Genomic DNA, 12,439 nt, shown 5'->3' with positions numbered 1-12,439 from the left:
TCCATTTATTCCTGCTGATTATTATTTAACTAGTTAGCAGCCCAAACTTAAGAGGGCTTTTTTATCCATTTAGTCAGGAAATGAAATGGCTTCTGATCACGTTTTTGAAAGCCCGCAATTGTGTAAGGCCAGGCTGAGATATGCCACATTCCAAAGGATTCTGAAGAAATGGGAATTCCTATAGCAAGAGTCACACTGAGTTCGATTCCTGTTAGTACTTCTACATAAATACCCCATTCCAAAGATATATTATGGTGATCATAGCAGAACCATAGAGATTTTCATTCCTTAGGTAACGGTAAAGGTTCCCCCGCACATGCATGCTAGTCATTCCTGTCTCTAGGGGGCAGTGCTCATCTCAGTTTCTAAGCCGAAGAGCCAGCACTGCCCGAAGACGTCTCTGTGGTCATGTGACCAGCATGACTCAACATCGAAGGTGCACGGAGTGCTGTTACCTTCCCACCAAAGGTGGTTCCTATTTTTCTACTTGCATTTTTACATGCTTTCGAACTGCTAGGTTGGCAGAAGCTGGGACAAGTAACGGGAGCTCACTCCGTTACGCGGCGCTAGGGATTTGAACCGCTGAACTGCCGAACGTCTGGTCGACAAGCTCAGCGTCTTAGCCATTGAGCCACCGCGTACCTATTTTCACTCCTTACTAGCCAGAAATTCAAGGCCCTTAGATTAGTTTGCTGCCAGCTATCTTGCAAGCAGAACACAATTAATAAGGTTAGCCATGATAAAAGATATGAACCACAGTCAAAACAAACATTCTTTTTCACTACATAAAGCCTAGCGGCTAAGTAACACATTAATTACTGACCATAGAAAGACGCAATTCAAAAATTACTCACTTTATAAATCAGACTGTCCACCAAAAGATTGTACTGGATCACGTTAGACTTCAGTTGTTCATAGTACAAGATATCCTAAAATGAAGTAATAATAATATTATATTAATATGAAAGAGTCGAAGAAAAAGAACTGGGGGGAAAAAAATCACAAAATATCGCGACCTGTCCAATGGAAACTACGCGATTATGGATTAAACATGTGATAGTGATACCCATTGTCATCAGGGCAATTGGCACCATGTCCAAGAATTTTTACAAAACACATCAAGAAATTAACCGTGACCTGTCAAAACCGCGCTCGACTAAGCCGCGCCCGATTAAACCACGTCGCTGACGTCATCAACAGGGCGACAACAGCCAGCGCGGAGAAAGAAGGACGCTTTAAATAGCGCTTTGAAAGCAAGCTGATTCAACTTAAGGTAAGCGTTAGGTTTAGGGTTAGCTTTAGGGTTAGTTTTAGGGTTAGGTTAAGGGTTAGGTTTAGGTTTAGGGTTAGGTTAAGGGTTAGGGTTAGGTTTAGGGTTTACAGCGTGCTTCTGTCTCCGCGCTGTTGTCGCCCTGTTGATGACGTCAGCTACGCGGTTTAGTCGAGCGCGGTTTATTCGAGCACGGTTTTGTGGTGGAACCGAAATTAACACCAGCAGAACTGCAAAAAAACTGTGCTACTCAGAACATCGTACATTTTAAGAAGATGCTTGGCTGATACCTAGGATGCTGGCAGCAACCCGTATCAACCATCAGCGCCAGTCAATGATATTTGTGATACGTTTTTAAATGCTCAGTTGACTGAGTTTCATGTTTAATGAATAAAAGAGATAATAATAATAGTAATAATGACAATTGAACTATTGCAATCAAGGCCAGGATTGAAAATAAAAATCAAATGTTTCGAAGTGCAGATTGTACAGAGACGGAAGAAACAGAAGATTACAAAAGGCAGTCCCCTATTTACAACAGTTCGTTTAGGGACTGTTCAAAGTTACGGCATTGATAAATGTGACTTATGATCATTTTTCACAGTTACAACCTTTGCAAGATCCCTGTGATCATGTGATCAAAATTCAGATGCTTGGCAACTGGCGAATGCAGGTCATGTGATTCAGTGGTGGGATTCAAATAATTTAGCAACCGGTTCTCTGCCCTAATGACCAGCTGGGTAGGCGTGGACCAGTAGTCATGTGACCGTGTGGGCGTAGCCAACTCAAAGTCACTCAGGTCAATGGGCGCTTCGCCTTAGCTGTTACAATGTAATGAGGGTTAACCGGAGAGGCAGTTTCTGTAAGCAGGGCAATAAAGATGAGGCTAAAAACAACACCAGAATGTTTCCTTCCTGCCTTCCTTACAGGATTAGCCCTGTAAAGTGGAAAAAAAAATCAAAAATGAGATTTCTTCCAACAACCGGTTCGCAGAACTGCTAAGAAAGTTAACAACCGGTTCTCCCGAATAGGTACGAACTGGCTGAATCCCACCACTGATGTGATTCCTTTTGCCACCTTCCGACAAACAAAGTCAATGGGGAACCCGGATTCACTTAACAACCGTGGTACCAACTTATCAACCGCAGTGATTTACTTAATAACTGGGGCAAGAAAGCTCATAAAATGGGCCAAAACTCACTTAACAAATGTCTCACTTAACAACGTAAATTTGGGGTTCAATTGTGGTCATAAGTCAAAGACGACCTGCCTACTCCGCTCACGCAAGAAAACTGCACAAACTGCACAAACACAAGAACACAACACAGTCGCCAAAACGATTCATTGGAGCCCCTGTAGAAACGATTGGGTGCCGGTAATGAGAAACTGATGGGAACACAGAATTGAAAAAGTAGTGGAAAACGAGCAGCTTAAAAAATTGTGGGATATCAGAGCAATAAATCCAATAAAAGTCTTGGTTTACAATAAATAAGATTTAACGATGGTTGAAAAGGGGGAAAAGTATAGATAATTGATGCTGCAATATCAGAGGATAGTACAGGATGAAAAATTGACAAAGATGACAAACTACCAAGGAAGGAAGGAAGGAAGGAAGGAAGGAAGGAAGGAAGGAGGGAGGGAGGGAGGGAGGGAGGGAGGGAGGGAGGGAGGGAGGAAGGAAGGAAGGAAGGAAGGAAGGAAGGAAGGAAGGAAGGTAGGAAGGAAGGAAGGAAGGAAGGAAGGAAGGAAGGAAGGAAGGAAGGTAGGTAGATAGGTAGATAGGTAGATAGGTAGGTAGGTAGGTAGGTAGGTAGGTAGGTAGGTAGGTAGGTAGGTAGGTAGGTAGGTAGGTAGGTAGATAGATAGATAGATAGATAGATAGATAGATAGATAGATAGATAGATAGATAGATAGATAGATAGATAGATAGATAGATAGATAGATAGATAGATAGATAGATAGATAGATAGATAGATGTTATAGGTAGGTAGGTAGGTAGGTAGGTAGGTAGGTAGGTAGGTAGGTAGGTAGGTAGATAGATAGATAGATAGATAGATAGATAGATAGATAGATAGATAGATAGATAGATAGATAGATGTTATAGGTAGGTAGGTAGGTAGGTAGGTAGGTAGGTAGGTAGGTAGGTAGGTAGGTAGGTAGGTAGGTAGATAGATAGATAGATAGATAGATAGATAGATAGATAGATAGATAGATAGATAGATAGATAATATAAGATAGATCTATCCTATCTAACCCTAACTATCTAATTTCTACTTGTTAATTGCAAAAGACTACGCTATTTGGATCCACACATATACATCAAATACATAAAAACATCAAGAATTTGATGCGTATGAAGATCTGTACCAGCTAAAGAACTGCCACCTTGGATTTCACACAACTGTGAATACTAAATACTAAAATCAGCAAATGTGACTGGAAACCACACAATTTAAAAATCTGCTAGTTTTACTTAGTTGTGAAACTGCCTTAATAAAAATGTTTTATATTTACCTTTGCTGTGAACAAATATAATTTATTGCCTGTTTGATAGGGTATATATTAGGGTTTTCGGCAGTAGTAATGATCTCAGTGTTTTAAAATATTATTGTTCTAAAGTTCTTATATAACCAGCTCTGATTATAGTGGAAAGGCAGAACTGAATTTCTTACGTAAATAAATGAGTTCCAGAAATTTTAAAAAAAAAATGGAACAGGGAAAAAATTCATTCAGGATATCCGAATATAATCTCAGAAACATATTCATCATCAAAACAAATGAAACATGTTTTATATCCAAACAAGGAATAATAAATATTTTAAAACAAGGAACTATAAGATTCATTTCCATAAGCTTTTATATTCTATTATTCAAACAGAAACTGTTATCAAAAGTGGACTTGACAGATGATTAAGGCAGTGTTTCCCAATCTTGTCAACTTGAAGATGTCCGGACTTCAACTCCCAGAATTCCCCAGCCAGCGTTCGCTGGCTGGGGGATTCTGGGAGTTGAAGTCCGGACATCTTCAAGTTGACAAGATTGGGAAACACTGGATTAAGGGACATTTTTAGGGTAGACAAAGAAATACAATAGGAATTATAAATTTTTTAAAAAGTATTTATATTATAGTAATTAAAACACTAAATGCAGCAGAGGGGGGGGCAAAGGACTTTTTAAAAAACCCATGGGCATAATTCATTCAATTTTTGTCTCGAACCTATAACACATATTACTTCAACTCATTTTCACAGCTTTTATGCAGAATGGACCAAATCCATTTCTTCGTATCAGAACAATAATGAATAATGAAGTTCCTCCTAGGTTTACAAATTGAATTTCTCTGCCTTCTGAAAACATTGCATCAGGAGTCAACAATTTCAGACGATAAGTTAATTATTTGCTTGATTGCGTTACATCCCAGACATTCTTAGGCTAGACAGGACATGGAGAGCCGTTTCCTTGGGGCGTCTGGCTCATTGAGGATAGGAAACAGGTGGGTGACTTACATCAGAGAATAGATAGAAAAGAAGCAAATCCACTAGCTCATCTTGGTCAATTGACAGTTTAGAATAGAATAGAACAACAGAGTTGGAAGGGACCTTGGAGGTCTTCTAGTCCAACCCCATGCGCAGGAAGGAAACCCTATATCCGTGATGGCATCTTTGCGGGCACGCGAGCTGTCGCCCAGGACGGCTCCACTGCACATGCGTGTGCACGCCTCCCGCCGGCCATCTGATTCTCAGGTCTCCGCTGGGAGACGCGTGTGCATGCGTTGGGGTGGGGGTAGGTCGTGCGGCACTGAGGTAGGCAGGGGGGGTGTTATGCGAGGCACCCCCGCACCCCGTTTTTGGTTCCAAGATCAGAGGCACCAAAATGGGGGGCACATGCACTGTGGGGGGGGGGGTGCCCATGCACGGGCCTGCAGGTGGGGCCTTTTTCTGTGACTTTGAACTGTTACTAACCCGAGGATCCAACAATTGTTATTTCTCAAATCTCCATTTATTCCTGTTGATTATTATTTAACTAATTAGCAGCCCAAACTTAAGAGGGCTTCCCCCCCCCCATTTAGTCAGGAAATGAAATGGCTTCTGATCACATTTTTGAAAGCCCGCAATCATGTATGGCCAGGCTGAGATAGGCCACATTCCAAAGGATTCTAAAGAGTTGAAGAAATGGGAATTCCTATAGCGAGAGTCACACTGAGTTCGATTCCTGTTAGTACTTCTACATAAATACCACATTCAAAAGATATATTATGGTGATCACAGCAGAACCAGAGAGATTTTCATTCCTTGGGTAACGGTAAAGGTTTCCCCGCACATGCGTGCTAGTCGTTCCCTGTTTTTCAAACGGACCTGAATACCATCACATATACAGTTATTTATTTAAATTTTCTTTAGTCTCTCAATCAGGATTTAGAGACCATGTAGAATAGAATAGAATAGAATAGAGTAGAGTAGAATGGAGGAAAATAGAATGGAGGAAAATAGAATAGAATAGAATAAAGAAAAATAGAATGGAGGAAAATAGAATACAATAGAATAGAACAGAATGGAGGAAAATAGAATAGAGGAAAATAGAGTAGAGTAGAGTAGAGTAGAGTAGAGTAGAGTAGAGTAGAGTAGAGTAGAGTAGAGTAGAGTAGAGTAGAGTAGAATAGAATGGAGGAAAATAGAATAGAATGGAGGAAAATAGAATAGAATAGAACAGAACAGAATAGAATGGAGGAAAATAGAATAGAATAGAACAGAACAGAATAGAATGGAGGAAAATAGAATAGAACAGAACAGAATAGAGGAAAATAGAATAGAATAGAGGAAAATAGAATAGAATAGAACAGAACAGAATGGAGGAAAATAGAATAGAATGGAGGAAAATAGAATAGAATAGAGGAAAATAGAATAGAATGGAGGAAAATAGAATAGAATGGAGGAAAATAGAATAGAATGGAGGAAAATAGAATAGAATAGAACAGAACAGAATAGAATGGAGGAAAATAGAATAGAATAGAACAGAATAGAATAGAGGAAAATAGAATAGAATAGAGGAAAATAGAATAGAATAGAACAGAACAGAATGGAGGAAAATAGAATAGAATGGAGGAAAATAGAATAGAATAGAGGAAAATAGAATAGAATGGAGGAAAATAGAATAGAATGGAGGAAAATAGAATAGAATAGAACAGAACAGAATAGAATGGAGGAAAATAGAATAGAATAGAACAGAACAGAATAGAGGAAAATAGAATAGAATAGAGGAAAATAGAATAGAATAGAATAGAACAGAACAGAATGGAGGAAAATAGAATAGAACAGAATGGAGGAAAATAGAATAGAATAGAGGAAAATAGGATAGGATAGGATAGGATAGGATAGGATAGGATAGGATAGGATAGGATAGAATAGAATAGAATTGTTTATTGGCCAAGTGTGATTGGACATACAAGGAATTTGCCTTTGGTACAAATGCTCTCTGTGTACATAAAGGACAAGATACATTCGTCACGAATCATAAAGTACAACACTTAATGATAGTCATAAGGTACAATTCAACAATCAAATCATACTAGGAAACAATATAAACTGTAAGAATACAAGCAACAAAGTCACAGTCATGCAGTCATAAGTGGGAGGAGATGGGTGATAGATCTGAGATTTGAGAACAGATTTGATCACTAATCAGTTATTTTTTTTCCCAAGTTTAAGACTCAGCATACTGCAAATCATCAAGTTAAGCACATGTGGACATGTACTATAATTAAATATCCCGTGAATCCATATCGTTTACAGATATCTATGCACAACTGATTTATAGGCTAAAGGCATCGCAGTAATAAATCTGTAGATTAGCTCGTTTGAGTTCTCCCATTACTTTAGAAGCACTGTCAGAATAACTGTAGGATTAAATAAGGAGGAAAAATAGACTAGCACTATGAATATAGTCAGAGAGCCTAGAAAAATTATGGCTTTTATAATGTTCACCCTGACTTTATAACCATATAATGCGGGTGTTCGCATTTTGCAGTGGAAAATGCTCATAATGAGTTTTGAAATATACACCAACAATAATAGAAAAAGAAAGGGAGAGGAGGAGAGAATGAAAGGAAGACGGGGGGAAAGAAGAAAGAGGTAAGGAGAGGAGGATGGAAGGGAGAGGAAGAGAAGGAGAGAGGATAGGAAGAAGAAGAGTAGGAGTAGGAGAAAGGGAAGGGAAGAAGGAAGGGGAAGGAGAGGAGGAAGGAAGGAAGTAGAGAAAGGAGGTGTTACAAAAGGAGGAAGGGATGGTAAATATAGCAACCCAAACTGTATATTATAACCTATTAAATGAAATAATTAATGTATTAGAACGATAAATGTAAAGAAGAATAACAATTATGTGAATGTATACTTAAAAGGGTATATAAGAGAATAAAAAAATTAAAAAAATCTTAAAATAAAAAAGAAAGAAAATGCTCACAATGTACACGCAGTCCTTGAATGACAATCATTCGTTTAAGTCATCATCATCATCATCATCTTCTTTTAACCACCCCATAATCCCTAGCAGGGTGGAGTCTGGGCAACTGAATGGAGCTGAGTGTTTACTGGCCCGATGCCCTTCCTGTCACCAATGAGGAGTTTTGTTCAGTAGATACATTCTCATTGTGTCCAGAAAGAGGAATATCTGAGCTAGGATTGAACTCACAGCCTCCTGATTGTGAGGCGAGACTCGCTCCACCTCTAGGCCACCGGACCACTCAGACAATCATTTGTTTAGTGACCATTCCAAACCACAATGGCACTGAAAAAAGTAACTTATGACAGTTATTATCACACTTATTACCATTGCAGCATCTCCAGGGTTGCGTGATCAAAATGTAAACGCTTGGGCAACTGGTATGTATTTATCACAGTTGTAGCATCCGGGGATCATGCAATCACCTCTTGCAACCTTCTGACAAGCAAAATCAATGGGGAAACCAGATTCACTTAACAACTACGTCATTAACTTAACAGCTGCAGTGATTCACTTAACAACTGTGGCAAGAAAGGTCATCAAATGGGGTAAACCTCACTTCATAACTGTCCTGCTTGACAATGGAAATTTTGGGCTGAATAAATCGAGGACTATTGAGGAGTATAAGATACATTAAAAAAAAACACCCTTGTGAATTATTGACTAGGACCCACTGAGGCATATTATTAGCAAAAGAGATAAAATTCTGCAGGGAAGAAAAGTATTTTTTCAGTTATTAAATTGCCATGCGGCCCGTCTCCCCTGTAAGGTAACTCACAGATTACAAAAAGACAGATAGAGAACTAATTAAAATTATGCAATTTAATATTTTAAATAGTTTTCCCAGTTGCAATGGATGGTTGTGAAAGTTGGATCATAAGAAAGGCCGAGGGCCAAAGAATGGAGGCCTTTGAACTCTGGTGCTGGAGAAGACTCCTGCGAGTCCCTTGGACTGCAAGGTGATCAAACCGGTGAGTCCTAGATGAGATCAACCCTGACTGCTCTTTAGAAGGCCAGATTCTGAAGAGGAAAATCAAATACTTTGGCCACCTAATGAGAAGGAAGGACTCCCTGGAGAAGAGCCTCATGCTGGGAAAGATGGAGGGCAAAAGAAGAAGGGGAGGACAGAGAATGAGGTGGCTGGATGGAGTCACTGAAGCAGCAGGCGTGAGCTTAAATAGACTCCAGAGGATGGTAGAGAACAGGAAGGCCTGGAGGAACGTTGTCCATGGGTTTGCGATAGGTTAGACACAACTTCACAACAACAACAATTTAAACCTATAGGGGAAAAAAACAGAACTAAGAGATGGATGGCAGGGGGATGGGGTCTTCCTACTCCCGCCAACCACCTCCGAGTGGGGGGCACTCCCTTTGTGGCCCCAAGCCAGGCAAAAACCAAGTTTTAGTTACAGGTTTTTGATAAACTTATTCAACTATTCTTTTGGACAGGATTAAACTGAATGCCTTTCAAGGGAGGAGCCACCTTAACCTACACTATACCTATGAGACAATTGCTTTTCTCTAGGTCATTCGGTTCATCTTGCATTGGGAAGAAGGGTTGGTGATGTTGCCCTAGGCATTCCTGCAAAAAGGGAAGCACTCAGTGAGAGGGACAAGATCAGACAGTTCTGAGAACTGGGAATATGCTGCAACTTCAGCAGAATCAATCAATCAATCAATCAATCAATCAATCTATCATGGTAGTGGATCTGGGTACTTGAGAGACCGCCTCCTGCCAATTACCTCCTCGCGACCTATTAGATCACACAGATTAGGTGTCCTCCGAGTTCCATCCGCCAGTCAGTGTCGACTGGCAACTACGCGGAGGAAAGCCTTTTCAGTAGCAGCTCCGACCCTTTGGAACGATCTCCCCGTGGAGATTCGTACCCTCACCACCCTCCAGACTTTCCGCACAGCCCTCAAGATCTGGCTATCCCGTCAGGCCTGGGGTTAAAGATTATAATCCGTCCCCACCCGAATGATGAATGTTGCTTCTATTTTTAATTATGTATTGTTTTTATATGTCATTGTGTGTATTCCCTTCCCCATAAGTTGTAAGCAGCCCTGAGTCCCCTCAGGGAAAGGGGGCCTATAAATAAACTTATCTATCTATCTATCTATCTATCTATCTATCTATCTATCTATCTATCTATCTATCTATCTCTATCTATCTATCTATCTATCTATCTATCTATCTATCTATCTATCTATCTATCTATCTATCTAGCTCTCATCCTCCTCCCTTATCAGCTGAGCCAAAGAAATAATTGTTACATCAAAAGAGCTGGTATGTCGAAAGATGGGAGGGAACATACTGCTGAAAGAGTAGAGCTGAAAGGCAAAAGGGAAGCAGTATGCTCCCTCCCATATTTGAGCATACCAGGTGCTTTGATAACACTAAATTATTTCCTTGGCTCAGCTGATAAGGTAGGAGAGCTTGTGGCTTAGAGGCTAATACAACTGCTTAACATGTAAAAACAGCCCAGTTTATAATCCAGTAAAGGTATGGCTAGCTGATGAGAGATAAATAGCGTGAAATAGAGCAATAATAGTCTCCCTTTGTTTATTTATCAGCACAAATGCAACATATATATATATATATATATATATATATATATATATATGTATATGTATATGTATATGTATATGTATATGTATATGTATATGTATATGTATATGTATATATGTATATATGTATATATGTATATATGTATATATGTATATATGTATATATGTATATATGTATATATGTATATATGTATATATGTATATATGTATATATGTATATATGTATATATGTATATATGTATATATGTATATATGTATATATGTATATATGTATATATGTATATATGTATATATGTTGTATATGTTGTATATGTTGTATATGATGTATATGATGTATATATGTATATATGTATATATGTATATATGTATATATGTATATATGTATATATGTATATATGTATATATGTATATATGTATATATGTATATATGTATATATGTATATATGTACATATGTACATATGTACATATGTACATACGTACATACGTATATACGTATATATGTATATAGATTTTAAATAATTTTATTTATTTAAAAAAGGCTGTATGTATGTATATATGTATGTTCCAGCATACGGGGGGTGAGGTGGGGGAGAATACCCCTGGTGTGTGTGTGCGTATGCGTATGCGTTCCAGAATAACACCTGGCCCGTTAAGGAGAGTGAGTGCAGTGTCCTAGCGCAACAATTGTTTGTGATATCAGTTCCTTTGCTACTTCCTCTGGAAAGCCAGCCATGACGTTTACCCTCCAGTGGGCCAATGGGTCTGATGGTTTTGGGGCAAAGTGCCAGGATCGTAGGCAGGGCGGGAAAGAGGAGCGCATGGGAGGGGGAAGGGAGAGGGCAGGGATGATGGGCATGGGAGTAGGGGGCAGAAAGGCCCCTCTCAATGGCTCCCTGTCAGACAAACACTTCGACATCTATAAATACCCAGGCAATGCCGGGTCATCAGTAGTTTATTGATAAAAGGAGAGCCCACTAATTTTTTCAAAAAACCGTTATGCTAGAAAGTCAGAAGTTTGAAAAGTGTTAAATAAATGTAGATGCCCCCGTAGGATCTCGCAAAGGAAGACTCCTAGAATGCTCCATTCTAGAACCAAAACATACACTTAGCTGTCAGATGAATAGCAAACGGACCCCTGTCCTTCCAATCTATTTTTCTGACTTACCTCTGGTCGAGTTGAAATATTGAGAATCAGTGCCCACAGCTCTGCTCTTAATGAATTGGGGGAGCCTTGCCGCACGTACTGTTGAGCGGCTGCGCTGTCCTGCTCCATAAGAACTACAAGACATTATATAAAATATAATTAGCGAAATACCCAAAGCTTCACAGTATTAACGCGAGATAGCTAATATCAATTACAGGACTGTAACTGGACCTTAATTGAGACCCAAACTTCTGTGGCTAAGCGAAACAGTTACTAAGTGAATTTTGCCACTTTTTAATGACCTTTCTTGCCAGCGTTGTTAAGTGAATCACTACCATTGTTAAGTTAGTAACAAGGTAGTTGAGAGAAAGCAAAAATAAATAAAAATTCCTCTTGTCTCCCAGTTGGGGTATTTCTTCTTATTTTAATGTATTTATGTGCGACTGCTCCTGCTACTTGTAACCCCCAGGCGTTTACAGTGGGACAAACATGTAATTCAAATACAAATACGAAAACAACAATTGTGTTGATGGCTGTCTTGTCAAGAGTGCAAGGCTTCCAGAAATCAAATGAACTTGGCTTGGTGTAAGATAGTCAGAGCTTCCCAGTTGAAGCAATGGCTAAGTTTAAGACTTTTCTTTCGGGTTTAATGGAAGGCAGCAAGATTACTTTACGCAATGAAACGGAAAATCACCTTGATCCGCACGATGGAGGGATGGCTGCAAAAACTGATGGGAGTTAGCAGAGATGGCCAAATCGACTGCTTTGATCAAGGGGGAAGAAATACAAATGCTTTTATTTCTACCTGGAAACCGCTTGTGGAACTTTGTGCTTGAGGTGGGGGGGAAAAAACCAAACTTTTGATTTTGGGTTTTACTGATTAAATAGATCTGTTGTTGTAGAAATGGCTAGTTATACTATTGTGTAAAAATACATAATAGTATAGGAGTTTTCATCATGT

The 12,439-nt window shown here is 39.2% G+C and overlaps 2 protein-coding genes across 3 annotated transcripts in view; one reads left to right on the top strand and one right to left on the bottom strand.

Annotated features, from left to right (window-relative positions):
* Nucleotides 1–12,439, top strand: part of CCKAR (cholecystokinin A receptor) — a 97,749-nt gene that overhangs the window by 10,635 nt on the left and 74,675 nt on the right. The gene's annotated exons all lie outside the window — the stretch shown is intronic.
* TBC1D19 (TBC1 domain family member 19) overlaps nucleotides 1–12,439 on the bottom strand; it is a 66,919-nt gene that overhangs the window by 34,940 nt on the left and 19,540 nt on the right. For both annotated transcript variants that reach the window (XM_087724792.1, XM_087724793.1), the window contains exons 11-12: nucleotides 11,500–11,612; nucleotides 855–929 (exon numbers count right to left, since the gene is read on the bottom strand). In XM_087724792.1, coding sequence (XP_087580918.1) covers nucleotides 855–929; nucleotides 11,500–11,612 — 188 coding nt within the window. The remainder of the gene's footprint in view (nucleotides 1–854; nucleotides 930–11,499; nucleotides 11,613–12,439) is intronic.

The sequence above is a fragment of the Thamnophis sirtalis genome, unplaced genomic scaffold (genome assembly GCF_051295495.1).
Source record: "Thamnophis sirtalis isolate CommonGarterSnake01/CBP01778 unplaced genomic scaffold, rThaSir2_p1.2 scaffold_10, whole genome shotgun sequence".
Lineage (NCBI taxonomy): Eukaryota > Metazoa > Chordata > Lepidosauria > Squamata > Natricidae > Thamnophis > Thamnophis sirtalis.
Note: the sequence above shows the minus strand (reverse complement) of the source record. Positions and strands in the feature narration are given on the sequence as shown.